General features: G+C 38.5%; 2 protein-coding genes across 2 annotated transcripts in view; one reads left to right on the top strand and one right to left on the bottom strand.

Annotated features, from left to right (window-relative positions):
- The window catches only part of RANBP1 (RAN binding protein 1), a 52834-nt gene extending 41707 nt beyond the window's left edge, over positions 1 to 11127 (bottom strand). Inside the window, exons 1-2 of the mRNA XM_053701900.1 lie at positions 10931 to 11127; positions 2379 to 2515 (exon numbers count right to left, since the gene is read on the bottom strand). Of these exons, the coding sequence (XP_053557875.1) occupies positions 2379 to 2515; positions 10931 to 10945 (152 nt within the window). The 5' untranslated portion in view covers positions 10946 to 11127. The remainder of the gene's footprint in view (positions 1 to 2378; positions 2516 to 10930) is intronic.
- Positions 11128 to 11338: 211 nt separating this feature from the next.
- TRMT2A (tRNA methyltransferase 2 homolog A) overlaps positions 11339 to 18169 on the top strand; it is a 71401-nt gene continuing 64570 nt past the window's right edge. The window contains exons 1-2 of the mRNA XM_053701899.1: positions 11339 to 11498; positions 12247 to 12870. Coding sequence (XP_053557874.1) covers positions 11485 to 11498; positions 12247 to 12870 — 638 coding nt within the window. The 5' untranslated portion in view covers positions 11339 to 11484. The remainder of the gene's footprint in view (positions 11499 to 12246; positions 12871 to 18169) is intronic.

Here is an 18169-nt window from a genome sequence, read left to right on the forward strand (position 1 = left end):
ACTGCCCATATACTGTAATTTGTTTCTGTTTTAATGTTTCCAATGATGTGTTTTTGATGCTGGAGGTGTATCCAATTATTTACAAATAGCTCCTTTACGTTTAATTTGCCATTTAAAAATAACTGCTTTAGCCTGTTGAAACCGCCACCTATACTAAAAAATATTAACACTTTACATAGCCTTTCTACAGAGAATACTAAACATCAAGCAGCAACCAAGGTCCTAGTGGGGTGTGTAAGAGATTGCAAGAGCAATTCAAAAGTTTAATTTTATTACCAAATCAATTGAAAATAGTGTATAGATAGGATAATGTATAGAGAAAAAGATTAGGTGATCGCCATTTCTGAAAGCTCTGTCCATTTATATGGGTATGTTTCTTTAATGCTAATGGATTAAAAGGGACAGTTTACCCAAAAACACTCTCCTTTAATTTGTTCCCAATCATTAACTGCTGGGGTGTATTAAATAGTTTACAAATGGCTCCATAGCCTTTATATTGGCATTTGAAAAAGCTGATTTAGCCTGTTGTATCCCTACACCTAGGTATAGACTATTGAGTAATTATGTAAACATAGCCAGCAGAAGAAATTACACAGAGTGGGAGAAATAAAGCTCTAAAATGTTTGAGAGACATCCCTCTCGTGGTTCTCTCCCTACCTGTCTAACCGTACCTTTAGTATAGCCTTCTCTGGGGCATCCTCTGCCCCATTACCACTTGCTGTTGGGGTACCACAAGGCTCTGTCCCCTTCTCTTCTCAATCTACTTATCATTAGGTTCCTTAATAAAGTCCCACGGGTTTCAATATCTTTTGTATGCCGATGACATCCAAATCTACTTATCTGCACAAGACCCATCTATTTCCTTGCTAACCCGTGTCGCTAACTGTCTCTCATAGCTTACCCTGGATGTCCTCTCACTACCTTAAAGGGACACAACCATTTTTTTTTCTTTTGTGATTCAGATAGAGCATGCAATTTTAAGCAACTTTCTAATTTACTCCTATTATCAATTTTTGGAGGCTTACATTTAGCCACCAATAAGCAAGCATAACCCAGGTTCTCAACCAAAAATGGGCCGGCTCCTATGCATCACATTCCTGCTTTTTAAAAAAAAAAAAAAAAAAAAAAAAAAAAAAAAATATAGCAAGAGAACGAAGAAAAATTGATAATAGGAGTGAAATTAGAAAGTTGCATGCTCTGAATCATGAAAAAAAAAAAATTGGGTTTAGTGTCCCTTTAAGCTAAATCTCTCCAAAACTGAGCTCCTTAACCCCAACCCCCTTCGTCCAAAATCTCCACCCCTCATTTTTCTATAACTGTCGAAAAAGCCATCATTACCCCTACCCCACATGCCTGATGTCTTGGGGACACACTTGACTCAGATTTTTCTTTCACTCCTTACATTCAGTCTCTGGCCAAATCCTGTCGCTTCCATCCTAAAAACCACCTCTAAAATAAGAGATTTCCTTACACAAGAAAACTAAGATTTTAATTTACTCATTTCCCGCCTCGACTACTGCAACTCCATCCTATCTGGTCTTTCTAGCTCCTTTACAACCGATAATGAATGCCTTTGCCAGGCTCATCTTCCTTATATGTTGCTCTTCATCTGCTGCACCTCTGCGCCAATCTATTCACTAGCTTCCTCTTGCCTCCAGGATTTAACAACATTCTGACATACAAAGCACTCAACTGCACTTCTCCCCCCTCTCTGACCTTGGCTCCAGATACTCTCCCTCCCGCCCCCTTTGATCTGCTCACAACCTACTCTCCTCACATTCCTGTCTATAGGACTATCTTGTGTAACTGCCTCAATCCACAAGATTCTCCCCTAGTTTTGAATGCTTCAAGCGCTCCCTAAAGACTGTTCAGTGATGCATACAACCTACACTAACCTTTCCTATCCCCTTGAAACCCCATAGCATGTTAGCCTATGAGCTCAGCTGTGTACAGATCACCTTCATAAGAGCTGACTACAACAGTGCAATTCTCGGCACGGCCCTCTACCCATTTGAATCATAAAAAAAATGTTACCTTGTATAACATGCCTAAGTTTATAGCAGTGTGGAATCTGCTGGTGCTCTACAAATAACTGATGTTTATTTTATTTATTTTCAGAATTATACAGAGTCAAGAAAGGGAAGCATTTGAGTGATAAGATCTGATCTGTTTGTAAGCGTAACCTATTTTGATAGGCTGTGGTTTTAAAGAGCAAAGAGTTAGGAAACTGTTTTAAAGTAATACACACTTCCTATTCTGTTTGAAAAACAGTATGTAAAGGCCGCATGCTACACACTGCTCAGAGTGTAGCGACTTTGGTGATCTATATCCTATGATCAACGATGCCACACAACGCCAGGATAAGATATGAAACTTACATCTTAAATAACTCTTCTTCATCCTCCTCAAGTGTTTTAATCTCTTGTTCTGGCAATGAAACAATAGGTTCAAAATGGGGGTCGTGATTGGTATCCTCTACATTTTCAACAGAGGTTTCATGCTCCTCTTTTTTCTCCTAAAAAAATCAAAGAAACAATTTTGTAAGTGTTAGCTACACTGAATGGAAAAAATAAATAAATGATACTTTGAAAGCTGACATAACGTATTTGCTATACATTTTTTATACTACATTCTAATATTGTTCTTTTATATGTGTGAGATTTAATTAAAGTGAAGGTCAATTTTCATCAATGAGTGCCCGGTTTTTAAAAATACTTTTAAAATCAGGGGCACTTTCATTGATGAAAATTAACATTGCACTGGATTTTAAGAAATACTTACCTTTTACTTCTGCAAAGCCGGATCGACGATCTCCCTCCTTCTTCTTCCTGCTGTAGGCAACAGCAATGACGAAACTGGCTTCCTCCAATCACAGCCAGGCATCACGAGCTGGACGCTCTGGGGTGCAATCCATGATTGGAGGAAGCCGTTTTTTGTCATTTCTGACGTCACTACAGAGGAACTGAGGCTGAGATCGGCGATCCGGTTTTGCAGGAGAAAAAGGTAAGTATTTCTTAAAATCCAGTGCAATGTTAATTTTCATCAATGAAAGTGCCCCTGTTTTAAAAAGTATTTTTAAAAACCGGGCACTCATTGATGAAAATTGACCTTCACTTTAAGGTAAATATGGTAGGAAATATTCCAATGAACACTATACACAAATTTTAATGTCAGCCTTATATATTTTATAGCCCCCCCTTTCCACCACACTTATACACAACTCTGAATTTTGCCATCTTGATAAAGCCTGCGAGCCAGGCGAAACATGTTGAGTGCTAGCAGTTTGTAAGATTAGCCTGGATAATATAACGAGGCTTACTCTGCGCAGAGTTGAACGTATGCTAATACCCTGAAAATAAGCAACTTGCACTTTTACCGTTTTTAAAAAGGACCACCATTGGTTGGCTGGATACACGTGACGTAACATGGAAGTAGCAACCAACGAGGACTAACGAAACTTTTTTTTTTTAAATGCGTTTAGGTTTATGAATATTTCTCATCATTGTGTTTAATATGATTAGAGATTGTGCAGAGGTGACCGGTCACTTTATAAATTTAACCATAATTTGCTATATATTACAAAATCTGCTACATATTACAGTATTTTAAAACATTTTTAATCATATATTGTTTATATCTTAAATATTTTCTATTCGTCCATCTACTAATTTTGTTGATAGATTCCTCTTGCTATAGCAGCGCTGATCTAATTTATTTGCCTTTCATACTGTATTACTTGTATACAACTATTAGGGAGAGTTGTTATTTTGGAACAGCTTGAGGTTTCTGTAGGGTTAGCGCTGTTTGATCTCTCTTTTTTACTCTGAATTTTGCTGAACCAGTGCTAGGTCAACAAAATAGTGTTGAACAAAAACAGAACTGTAAGGAATTTACTGTAGTTTCACTCATCAAACTGCCTAGCTAGTAGCCAGAACTAACCAAGCTGCAAACTTAGGGTACAAAATTTTGAAAAATGCTTGCATTTCCCAATTTCAGCATGCATTATTTCATTCCAATGAAAGTTTTTCAACACTTAAACAAAACAATGCATCTAAAAAGATAATGTTAAAGTAATAAAACTGATAAGACAAAGTACACTTAATTGTATAAACTATAACAGATTACATCCATTAATGATAGCTAAAGATTATTTAAGACTCATTTAATGCCTGCAGTGACCAATTGATCAAGTAGAGCAGATAGGATGTCCACTTATTCATATGTAAAAGTATTTGGATAAAAGTTTAAAAATCAATCACAGGGGACATAAAATAACTACAAATCTTAAACACTAAAAGCTATAATTAAATCAAAGATCGCTTTAAATAGAAGTTTAAATTGCAAAAATAATTAAAATAAACTGATAGGCATTCTAGTTGCAACTGAAATGCATCTTTATAAACGGCAAACATTTACACACATTGTTACAAGTACCCAGATTGCCTGTGTTAAAGGAATAGTCTACTGAAAATGTTTAAGAATTAAAGGGACAGTAAAGTCAAAACTAAACTTTCATGATTCAGATAGGGCATGCAATTTTAAACAACTTTCTAATTTACTTTTATCATCAAATTTGCTTAGTTCCCTTGGTGGTATTTTTGAAAAGCTAAACCTAGCTAGGCTCAAACTAATTTCTAAACAGTTGAAAACCGCCTCCTAGCTCAGAGCATTTTGAAAGTTTTTCACAGTTAGACTGTGCTAGTTCACATGTGTCATATAGATAACATTGTGCTCACTCCCGTGAAGTTATTTAGGAGTCTTCACTGATTGACTACACTGCATGTCTGTCAAAGGCACTTAGATAAGGAGGCTGTCTGCAAAGGCTTAGATACAAGGTAATCACAGAGGTAGAAAGTATATGAATATAACTGTGCTGGTTATGCAAAAACGGGGAATGGGTAATAAAGGGATTATCTATCTTTTTAAATAAGAAAAATGTTGGTGTAGACTGTCCCTTTAAATAGGGCATGCAATTTTAAGCAACTTTCTAATTTTCTCTGGTTATCAATTTTCTTTGTCTCTTTATTTGAAAAAGCAGGAATCTAAACTTCGGAGACAACCCATTTTGGTTCAGCACCTGGGTAGCGCTTGTTTATTGATGGCTAAATGTAGAAAATATAAATAAGAGGGTTATGTTTATTTATAAAGCGCCAACAGGTTCCGCAGCGCTGTCCATGGGTACAAAAAAGTACAATAAAAGAGTTTTACAGACAAATACAGGGGGAATTGAGGGCCCTGTTCCCGTGGTAACTTACAAAATAGATGGGTAGGAGGATGGAAAAAGGAAGTGGGGACCACATAGGTGAGAATGATATTAGTGAGGAGCTAGATGAGGGCAACTGTTAGGTAAGTGAAATGCATTTGTTACTGAGTCGGGTGATAAGCTTCCCTGAACAAAAAGGTCTTTAGGGATTGTTTAAAGGAGGAGAGGTTAGGGGAAAGTCTGACCGCTCGAGGAAGTGCATTCCAGAGGGTTGGTGCCGCACGACAGAAGTCCTGTAGTCTAGTATGAGAAGAGGTGATGGTAGAGGACGAAAGGAGCAGGTCATTGTTGGATCTAAGGGGGCGGGCTGGAGTATATTTGTTGATGAGTGAGGATAGGTAGGGTGGGGCAGCATTGGTGAGGGCTTTGTAGGTCAGGGTGAGAATTTTGAATTTAACTCTGCTGTGAATAGGGAGCCAGTGAAGGGACTCTCAGAGAGGTGAAGCAGATACAGAGCGTCAGGAGAAGTGGATTAGCCTAGTAGATGCATTTAGGATGGATTGAAGGGGAGAGAGGCGGGAGAGAGGGAGGCCAGTTAGTAGTTTATTACAGTAGTCGATTAGCTGCTAAGTAGTTTCAGCGCTCAGAAACTGACGAATTTTGGAGATATTGCGTAGGTGGTTGCGGCAGGATGAAGTGAGGAATGAAGGACAGATTTGAGTCAAGTGTGACTCCAAGGCAGGGGGCTTGGAGAGATAGAGTCTTGGACATGTTTATGTTTAGGTGGTGAGAGGCCATCCAGGAGGAAATGCCAGATATGCAGTCACTGATATGAGAATTGAAAGAAGGAAAGTGTGCAGGGGTGGATAGGTTGATCTGGGTATAGTTGAAGCCAAAAGCTGTTAAGAGCCTTGAGGTACTCCAACAGACAGAGGCAATGGAGAGGAGGAGTCACCAGCAAGAGAGACAGAAGGTTAGAGAGATTAGAGTGAATCCAGGAGAGGGCAGTGCCACAGAGCTGAGAGTCCGTAGGAGAAGGTCATGGTCAACAGCGTCAAAGGCAGCAGAGAGGACTCTCAAGTAAGGTTTCCCAGACTTAAAGTGACATTTTATACTAGATGTTTCTTTGCATAAATGTTATGTAGATGATCAATTTACATAGCCCACCTGGGAGTGTTTTTGTAAAAAATGTAAAGTTTTGCTTTTTTTTTTTTTTTTAACATTGTGCTGATTTTCAGACTCCTAACCAAGCCCCAACGTTTTAGATATTTCCTGAGGTCTACAGATTTCTGCTTGCCCGAGATTGTGTTATGCATCTTTCTCCTACATTGGTGTGTCCGGTCCACGGCTTCATCCTTACTTGTGGGATATTCTCATTCCCTACAGGAAATGGCAAAGAGAGCACACAGCAAAAGCTGTCCATATAGCCCCTCCTCTGGCTCCGCCCCCCAGTCATTCTCTTTGCCGCTCTGAACAAGTAGCATCTCCACGGGCAGCATGAAGGGGTAGCCCCCGATCTGGGACCGGATCTAGTAGGGGGCAGACTTTCTCTTTGCTCAGGCTTGGGCAAGAGATGTTCCGGATCCCTGGGCACTAGAAATAGTCTCTCAGGGGTATCTTCTAGAGTTCAAGGAACTTCCTCCAAGGGGACGGTTCCACATGTCTCGCTTATCTTCAGACCAGATAAAGAGACAGGCATTCTTACATTGCGTAGGAGACCTATTAAAGATGGGAGTGATACACCCAGTTCCCAACAGCGGAACAAGGCCTGGGTTTTTACTCAAACCTGTTTGTAGTTCCCAAGAAAGAGGGAACTTTCAGGCCAATTCTGGATTTAAAAATTCTAAACAAATTCCTCAGAGTTCCATCATTCAAAATGGAAACCATTCGGACGATTTTACCAACGATCCAGGAGGGTCAATATATGACTACCGTGGACTTAAAGGATGCGTACCTGCATATTCCTATCCACAAAGATCATCATCAGTTCCTGAGGTTCGCCTTTCTGGACAAACATTACCAGTTTGTGGCTCTTCCATTCGGTTTAGCCACTGCACCCAGAATTTTCACAAAGGTGCTAGGGTCCCTTCTAGCGGTCCTAAGGCCGAGGGGCATTGCTGTAGCACCTTACCTAGACGACATTCTAATCCAAGCGTCGCCCCTTTCCAAAGAAAGGGCTCATACAGACATTGTTTTAGCCTTTCTCAGGTCTCACGGGTGGAAGGTGAACATAGAAAAGAGTTCCCTGTCTCCATCCACAAGGGTTCCGTTTCTGGGAATAATAGATTCTGTGGAAATGAAGATTTTTCTGACAGAGGTCAGAAAGTTAAAACTTCTAAACGCTTGTCGAGTTCTTCAATCTATTCCTCAGCCTTCCATAGCTCAGTGCATGGAGGTCATAGGACTAATGGTTGCAGCAATGGACGTGGTTCCTTTTGCTCGAATTAATTTAAGACCATTGCAACTGTGCATGCTCAAACAGTGGAATGGGGATTATGCAGACTTGTCTCCCCAGATTCAAGTAGACCAGGTAACCAGAGACTCACTCCTCTGGTGGTTGACTCAGGATCACCTGTCTCAGGGAATGAGTTTCCGCAGACCAGAGTGGGTCATCGTCACGACCGACGCCAGTCTCTTAGGCTGGGGCGCGGTCTGGGACTCCCTGAAAGCTCAGGGTCTATGGTCTCGGGAAGAGTCTCTTCTCCCGATAAACATTTTGGAACTGAGAGCGATATTCAATGCGCTCCTGGCTTGGCCTCAACTAGCGAAGGCCAGATTCATAAGATTTCAGTCGGACAACATGACGACTGTAGCGTACATCAATCATCAGGGGGGAACAAAGAGTTCCTTGGCGATGAGAGGTATCCAAGATCATCAAATGGGCGGAGGATCACTCCTGCCATCTTATCTGCAATTCACATCCCAGGAGTAGACAACTGGGAGGCGGATTATTTGAGTCGTCAGACTTTCCATCCGGGGGAGTGGGAACTTCATCCGGAGGTCTTTGCCCAGTTAACTCAACAATGGGGCATTCCAGATATGGATCTGATGGCGTCTCGCCAGAACTCCAAGGTTCCTCGCTACGGGTCCAGATCCAGTCTGCTCGTCCTGCTTTCTTAGTCCATTACAGTGGGTGCCCCAGCCTAACCTCATCAACAGCGATAAATTAACTTCTAAGTTTAAAGGGTCACTGAACCCAATTTTTCTTTTGTGATTCAGACAGAACATGCAATTTTAAGCAACTTTCTAATTTACTCCTATTATCAAATTTTTTTCATTCTCTTGGTATGTTTATTTGAAAAGCAAGAATGTAAGTTTAGATGTCAGACAATTTTTGGCGAACAACCTGGGTTGTCCTTACTGATTGGACAGTACCAATAAACAAGTGCTGTCCATGGTTCTAAACCAAAAATGTGCTGGCTCCTTAGCTTAGATGCCTTCTTTTTCAAATAAAGATAGCAAGAGAACGAAAAAAAGGAGTAAATTAGAAAGTTGCATGCTCTATCTGAATCACGAAAGAAAAAAAAAATTGGGTTCAAGTGTCCCTTTAACTGATTTTATACTGGATTTTTAGATCAGTATCTGTGCATATACTTAAAGGGACACTGAACCCAAATTTTTTCTTTTGTGATTCAGATAGCATGCAATTTTAAACAACTTTCTAATTTACTCCTATTATCAATTTTTCTTCATTCTCTTGCTTTCTTTATTTGAAAAGAAGGCACCTAAGCTATTTTTTTGGTTCAGAACCATGGAAAGCACTTGCTGATTGGTGGGTAAATTCACCTACCAATAAACAAGAACAACACAGTGTTCACCAATAATGGGCCGGTGTTCTGTGAAGGGACCGAACTTTGTAAAACAGCAAACCATGTCACTTCCTGTGACGTTTCATCAGCTGTTGCTCTCAGTTTGAGCCTAATACGCTTGCGTGGCAGATTCTTCACATTCCTGGGCGCATACGTAACGGTAAAACTCTTTACAATTGTGAAATTCTGAAACCATTTTATAGCGCATGCATGGCCTTTTCTATCAAAAATGGGGGTGTTTTATTGAACAATGTTTATTGAACACTGTATGCGCATTATGCTGTGAAACAGAAATAAATGTATAGTTATTTATAAATATTTATTTATATACAAGTTAAAAAACATACAAACATTCAAAGCACTTGACTTTATGTTTACTGTTAAATACGATATGCAGTGCCGATATCCGAGTGGCTGTTTGTCATGCAGGGAGGAATAAACATCTTTCCATGTTTGAGATAACCTCAAACATGGAAAGATGTTTATTCCTCCCTGCATGACAAACAGCCATTCGGATATCGCCACTGCATATCGTATTTAACAGTAAACATAAAGTCAAGTGCTTTGAATGTCTGTATGTTTTTTAACTTATATATACATAAATATTTATAAAACATCCCCATTTCTGATAGAAAAGCCCACGCATGCGCTATACAATGGTTTCAGAATTTCACAATTCTAAAGTTTTACCGTTACGTATGCGCCCAGGAATGTGAATAATCTGCCACGCATGCGTATTAGGCTCAAACTGAGAGCAACTGCTGATGAAACGTCACAGGAAGTGAAATGGTTTGCTGTTTTACAAAGTTAGGTCCCTTCACAGAACACCAGCATCTAAACTTACATTCTTGAATTTCAAATAAAGATACCAAGAGAATGAAAAGAACTTAATAGGAGTAAATTAGAAAGTTGCTTAAAATTGCATGCTCTATCTGAATCAAAATAGAACAAAATGGGTTCAGTGGCCGTTTAATAGTAATGTATTACATGCAGTTAAATAAAATTGGTGTACACTGTCCCTTTAAAAAAAAAAAAAAAAATCACAAAAACAGTTTTACTCATACATCACACCTGGATATATACAAACCAGTTTGCAACTGAAAAATTATGTAGCAAAATAAAGATATACAAAATATTCTTCAAAAAGGCAGACAAGTTACATATTTATACAATATCATTGTGTGCTGGGTTCCCAAAAACAAATGAATGGGACTAACATGGCAAATAAACTACTGGACGACTTTTTAAAGCCATGTTCACAGGTAATTTCAGATCATTTTTGATAAGCACAAATGTAAAATCACTACACAGATATCATGGTCCATTCAGTGATTTACAGTGCAAACGGGTATCAATTAAGAAGCGCTCCAGTCTGAATTCTGGGCAATATTACTGCTGACACTGAACTTCCATAGCAGACGTGATTACTAGTCATGAACATATTCCAAAACACATCTAACACAAGATGTGCTGGAGCTCTCAATCTGCCATTGCCCTGTGTGTCGCGATCCCCCAACATAACCACTCACATTTTGTATTATGCTCATATATTTCTTCTAAACAATCAACGAAAGATACTGCACGCATGATCTACTGTAATTTCAGCAAGTTAGATGCTTAATTTAAGAGTACAACATCACGTAAGAATTTCCAGAAACTACAGATAGTTTTATTTCTAACTTGTAACTTTATGATTTGGGTAAATAAGACATTTGTTCACTGACTCATAAAATACTTGAATGTAACTGCGTTCACACGTGTAGGCCCAACGGCAACCCTCAGTGTAGCCCCTTTTCCCAGCTCACATATTCAGAGTCCGCCAGCGCGAGTTAGAAACCATTCCGGTGACGTTTCAGCTTGAAATAGCACGTTAGACGGTGGTTCGACTAAACATTCACAGAAAAAAACATTACTGTACCTGTGTATCGGCCATTGAATGAAGGATGGAGACGGATGACACGGGTGGGTCTCAGACTTCCTCAGTAGCGCGCTCCGTCCGCAGATTTCGCGCTGTTTTTTCACCCTCCCCTCTTCGTACGTAACACTTTGAGTGGCCGCGTCTCCTTTCCCGCTACGCAACGCAGTAAGTCACGCCTCCTAGCCCCAAATATTAAAGATGGCTGTATTCAATCTTTATCTGCATAAAACGTTTACAATCGCTCCAAAGCAATATTTCAGTTGAGCTGTTTCTGTGGACACATATATTTACTAACTCAACTACAAGTGTCATAAGGTAGCGATGACTGCAACGTTTTATGTCATTACCTGACACCCAAAGAGTTAATGAACCAACACTAGAATAAATTATTCTTTCCAGTGTTCTATAGAAAAACTACAATCTGACGTAACGTCCGGTGATTCCGTACATCTGATTAGTCCTGTCATGAGTAACAGGAACCGGTAGCAGTAGGATATACTTCCTTATTGGGTTTAAAGTGCCAGGTGTAATATACTTCCGGTGTCACCAAATGCATGGCTGCTCACATGTAAGTGTTTCATGCCACAGACAAATTTAGAACAGATTGTTATTTCGATTTGGATTGTTGGTTTCTATTTGATTATTTTCTTTATATTGCAATGGTTAATAAAACAACTACTAAATTAGCAAGCCTGCATTATTTTTGGTTCGTGTTTAATATATATGTTAATGAATATCCATTACATTTTTTTTTTAATTTGGCATGGTGCTCTATGATGGTTCAAGGATATAAATGTATATATGCATTATATATGTCTACAAGATAAGAGTAATCTAGTATTGTTCACGCATATTGTTTGGACAATATTTTTCTTAAGGTTGGCACCCCAGAATCTGTTGGGTTCTGAATAATAATATTAATACAAATAAAAACAGACCTCAGATTGATATTAACCTTTTAACGCCGTTATGCCGTTCTATTCCGTCATATTTACACTGGGCTTTAAAGCCGTTATGACGGAATAGAACGTCATATCAAACGGCTGTCCTGAAGCCTTCTGCGCTTCAAGGACTTGATCGCGGTCTGGAGGGCGTTCCTAGGGTTGTAGGGACGCCCCCCAGATGCGATCCAATAATTGAAATCTCGCGATCGTATGCACGATCGCGTAGTTTCAATTTGTCTACATCGGAACAGGTGTTCCGATGTAGACACTTTAACCCTGTCACGAAAGGGTTAATTGTCATTGTTTTGTATTTAATTTATTTGTTAATATAATATTTACTTACAATTAAGGGGATATTCTATACATTTTCAGGCCTGAACACAGCATGGAAATTCTTGGGACAGAAATTGCATGCACATCTAAAGAACCTAATCAGACCAGTGCCCCAGTGGAAGAAAATACTGCTACAGATAAGGAATTGAAAGAAGATATTGAAGTGCAAGAAGATACCTCTGATAATGCTGGCATTTATAGATATATAAAGGATGATCTCTTTACATCCGAGATATTCAAAGTTGAAATACAAAACTTGCCCAAGTATATAGGATTTAATGACGTCAAGAAATTTCTTGCAAAATATGGACTTAATCCTCATAAGATAAAACTTATGAAAAAGCAGACATTTGCATTTGTGACTTTTAAAAGTGAAGAGGAGAGGGACAAGGCTATGAAAGTGATACATGGAGTTTTGTGGAAAAATCGTACTTTAAGTGTTAGGCTTGCAAAGCCAAAAGCTGACCCCATTATGAAAAAAAGGAAATTAGATGATGGTGAACAGCCAGAAAACAAGCGCCAGACTTTAAAGGAGGAAACTGAAGAAGAGCCACTCAGTAAGCAGATTGCCGATGTGGTGACACCTTTGTGGAAGGTTCCATATGAGGAGCAACTAAAAATGAAGGAACAAGAGTGTGAGCATGTGCTTCAACGACTAACAAAGTAATTTGTTTTATTTTTTCAATTTTACTTTGCACCACAGAGTACACGCTTCCTAAATTTTATTCAATGAAACACACGCACAACCATGCAGTTTTGTCTTTTTTGTTCTGTTTAGGAATAAGAATAATTTTAACTGTGTGCAAGTGTGACAGGTAGGCCTATCTGCCCAGCTATGACTATAGGGAGATTGTGGACACGAAGGGGTTATCAGAACTCTGGCTACCTTAACCCCCCCTAACCTTAACCCCCCCTATACTTCTACAGGGGCATAAAGGGACACCAAATTAATCTCCAAATCCTGCCTGCACCACCCCAGATTAATTATGCTGTCGCCACCCAAAAACTTTGTATCAGGGTGTCTTGGGGAACCCCAATTGCACTATAGTAATACTCTAAAAGCAAATACTACACATTTATCAATAACTCACACAATTAACGTTTTCTCACTTGATTTAAACCTTGTTTCTAAGGGTTTGTGAATTCAGATACTAGAGCCCAAAGACAGGATTACATTATTAATATTTTAATGACAAAAAAGACAAAGGTTATACAGTGCCATACAAAAACTAAATATATGCAAAATATAGTTCTTTAAATAAAATGGGAAAACACAGAACCTACTTTTACACATATCACTTGTAAGCCTTCAGCAGGCCTGTGGTAACTTCTTGCTAAATCCTCTGAGATGAAATCCAGTGAAGTTCTTATGTAATTTAGGCTGCATTCAACTATAACCCTTAACCTTTCCTTTGTGTAGGAAAACCAGCCCCCAGGATCACAAGATCCTTTTTTAAAACATCACTGAGTTTGTGATTTATTTATTTTTTATCCTGAAGTGGAATTCCTATATTCCTGATCTCAGAGCACCAAAAGTAAACTTTGAGCTCCATGCACAGCAAGGGTCCTTTTGATCAAATAATCTCAAACAGTGCTAGAAACAGAGGGTTGTTATACACAAAAAGAAAAAACAGTTCAGGTTAACCTTAGTGCTGGGATATCACACTACCTCTGCTGGATGACTATTCCAGGCATCCACTACACCGCATGCCGGGTGGTATTATGAAGTAGCCGGGTGGGGGCTGTGAAATATTTTCTAATATTATATATTATTCTACTTTCCAAAGCACAAGTTAATTGCATAATTGAACATCTATCTCATGATAATTTGTGCAATACAACTTGAAATTTTTAAAATTGTCTAATTTTAGCTCAGTAAAATCAGGCGGGTAGTGCACCCGCTAAAATAGTCCCAGGGAAAAAAGTGCTTATGATCCACTACACCTCATGAGTGTATCATGACAACAGGCATTCTATTTTATGCCATTTTTTCAAATTATAATAGTTCAAATATTTCAACAAAGTTGGCAGATTGCATCAGACTGTGGCTACAAACCCTCTTCAGATACGTGCAGAGAAACCTAGGTCCCAACATGACAGTACCAATAATTAGAGGGATGCTAATTAAATGTATTTTGTGTTTAATGACCCTTTAAATGAGAGCTTACACGAACATTAATTTCAACATTTAATCTCCCTGTAAAAATGTTTCAACAGGGCAAAAAAGTATTCCCCCCCTCCCTCCTCCATTGATTTAAAATGTATAACAGACTTTCTTTAACATTTCTTAGGATAGTGGGAACAGAAGAATTTTCATAGTTATGTGTAAGTAAACATTTTATATGGATATCATTTTGGGTTTAATGTCCATTTCAATCCAATGTTTCCATTATGTTGACTTCAAAGTCAAAATAAATAGCTTTAAAAAAAAATATAAAAAAAAAATGCAAAATACAGGCAGAGAAGATTGTGACTGACAGTGGGGGGAAAGTAATTTTTTGAATATAGATGTGTGTATGCATGTGTGTGTATATATGTATATATATGTATATATATGTATATATATATGTATATATATATATATATATATATATATATATATAAAAAAAGAAGTTTGGATTTTGAATTTATGTATTTGGGGACTTGTACCTATTTGTCTAATTTTGCTTTATTCCTTTTGCATCCTTTGTTGAAAAGCATACATGGGCTCAGCAAATGATAGAAGTTAATTGGATTGTTGTTTAACCCCTTAACGACCAAGGACGTGCCTGGCACATCCTCCATTGCAGATCACTTAACGACCAAGGACGTGCCTGGCACGTCCTCTGGGGTTTGAAGCTCTGGAAGCGATCCTGATCGCTTCCAGCAGCTTCTAAGGTATTGCAGTGATGCCTCAATATTGAGGCATCACTGCAATACCTTTTTTGGCACACTGATGCAGAGAGGGCCACTCTGGGGCCCTCTCTGCATCGGCCACCAATGGTGCCGATCGTTGGTGGGTGGGAGCAGCTACAGGGAGGCGGGTGGGTGGCCCATCTCTGGCAATCTTCCGGCCAGCAGTCGGAAAAGATCGCCGGGTGCGTGCACGCGCGCCCGCGATCCGGTGGCAGTTGTGGGAGAGGAGGGGGGAAATATTTTTTTTTAAATAGATCTAGGAGGGGGAGGGGTTAGGGTATGCAGGGGGGGCAGCTACACTACAGAAAAAAAGTGGTTATTTAAAAAACAAACAAAAAAAAAAAAAAACACACACACATTTAAGTGCAAAGTGGGTACTGGCAGACAGCTGCCAGTACCCAAAATGGTGGGAAATAGTTAGTGGGGGGGAGGGTTAGAGAGCTCTTTGGGGGGGATCAATGAGGTTGGGAACTAAGGAAAGATTATACACAGCAGAATATATATATTTAAAAAAAAAAGACAAAAAAAGCCTTATTTTAGTACTGGCAGACTTTCTGCCAGTACTTAAGATGGCGGGGACAATTCTGGGGTGGGGGATGGATGAGAGCTGTTTGAGAGGGATCATGCGGTGGGATGTGTCAGATGGGAGGCTGATCTCTACACTAAAGCTAAAATTAACCCTCCAAGCTCCCTACAAGTTACCTAATTAACCCTGTCACTGCTGGGCATATTACAAGTGTGGTGCGCAGCGGCATTTAGCGGCTTTCTAATTAAAGCCATATATGTCTGCTATTTCTGAACAAAGGGGATCCCAGAGAAGCATTTACAACCATTTGTAGAATAATTGCACAAGCTGTTTGTAAATAATTTCAGCGAGAAACCCAAAGTTAATGAAAAAGTGAACAATTTTTTTTTATTTGCTCGAATTTGGAGGTGAAATGGTGGCATGAAATGTATCAAAATGGGCCTAGATCAATACAGCTAAAATTAACCCTACATGCTCCCTACAAGCTACCTAATTAACCCCTTCATTGCTAGACATAATACACGTGTGATGTTCAGTGGCATTTAGCGGCCTTCTAATTACCAAAAAGTAATGCCACAGCCATAAATGTCTGCTATTTCTGAACAAAGGGGATCCCAGAGAAGCATTTACAAACATTTGTGCCATCATTGCACACATTGTTTGTAAATAATTTCAGTTAGAAACCTAACGTTTGTGAAAAAATTAACAATTTTTTTTATTTGATCACATTTGGCAGTGAAATGGTGGCTTGAAATATACCAAAATGGGCCTAAATCAATACTTTGGGTTGTTTTCTAAAAAAAAAATATATACATGTCAAGGAATATTCAGGGATTCCTGAAAGATGTCTGTGTTCCAATGTAACTATCGCTAATTTTGAAAAAAAGTGGTTTTAAAATAGCAAAGTGCTACTTGTACATATTGCCCTATAACTTGCAAAAAAAGTAAAGAACATGTAAACATTGGGTATTTCTAAACGCAGGACAAAATTTAGAAACTATTTAGCATGGGTGTTTTTTGGTGGTTGTAGATGTGTAACAGATTCTGGGGGTCAAAGTTAGAAAGTGTGTTTTCCCCCCCCCCCCCCCATTTTTTCATATTTTATAAAAAAAAATTATAGTAAAATATAAGATATGATGAAAATAATGTTATCTTTAGAAAGTACATTCAATGGCGAGAAAAACGGTATATAATATGTGTGGGTACAGTAAATGAGTAAGAGAAAAATTACAGCTAAACACAAACACAGCAGAAATGTAAAAATAGCCTTGGTCCCAAACGGTCAGAAAATGGAAAAGTGCTGTGGCCACTAAGGGGTTAAAATTGTATTCTCTATCTGAATCATGAAAGAAACATTTTGTGTTTCATGTCCCTTCAAATAAATATGTTCAATTCTGCAATTCATTTGTGCTTTTGGTAGCAGAAAAATGTTATAAAAAGTATTACACTGCCACCCAGGTACCCAACACAAATCATCAAATAGATACACTGGATATTTGTAACAAATCCAAATATCATACAACTACCAGCGATACAGAATCTTCCAACCATTATTGAAAACAAAGCAGTAATTTTTGCTGCCATAGTTATGAAAATATCAATACAGTAGATTTAAAAGATTTAAATGTAGTCCAATGGAACAGTCCTGTTTGATTTTTTTCACATATAAAAAGTATACAAAAAAGCCCATTAATCATCTTCTCTCTTTCTGTAGACAAGTATCTGGTTTTCCCCGCTCCAGTGGTATCATTTCTTCAATTTCTCAGTGTGATTTAAAGCGCAACAGCAAAACTTGTATAATATTAATGAGAAAGGGGCAGATGGTAAAATAAAGGAAAGTAATTATCTGCTACTATATAAAGTACACACACACAACAATGGGAGGAGCTGGAGGAGTGGCTATTTCAAAGTCATATAGAGGTCAATAATGTTCATTATCCCGACAACATACTAATTATACTTTTCCTGAGTTTAAGATACTTCTATTCTCTATACGCTTCCTATCTTCTCAAATAATCCAGTCCTCCCAAGTACTCATCTCTCTTATCCAAAAAATTGGGGCAAAGGTCAGACATTTGAAGATAAAATCTAATTTTATTCAGGACTATATTAAAGGAACATGAAACCCAAAAATTTTCTTTCATGATTCAGATAGAGAATACAATTTTAAACAACTTTCCAATTTACTTCTATTGTTTTAAATTGCTTCCTTCTCTTGTTATCCTTTTGCTGAAAGGTTTATCTATGAACACTCAGGAGCAGCAAAGAAGCTACATCCTAGCTGCTGATTGGTGGCTGCAAATATATACCGATTGTCATTGGCTCACCCCATGTGTTCAGTCAGCAACCAGTAGTGCATTGCTGCTCCTTCAACAAAGCATACCAAGAGAACGAAGAAAAAATTATAATATGAGTAAATTTGAAAGTTGATTAAAATTGCTGCTCTATTTGAATCATGGGGAAAAAATTGTGTTTCATATCCCTTTAAGATTAGGAACTTCTGTTTTTCAGAATTTGGCAATGCAGGTCCCAACTGCTGTA

This window comes from Bombina bombina, chromosome 2 (genome assembly GCF_027579735.1).
Source record: "Bombina bombina isolate aBomBom1 chromosome 2, aBomBom1.pri, whole genome shotgun sequence".
NCBI lineage: Eukaryota > Metazoa > Chordata > Amphibia > Anura > Bombinatoridae > Bombina > Bombina bombina.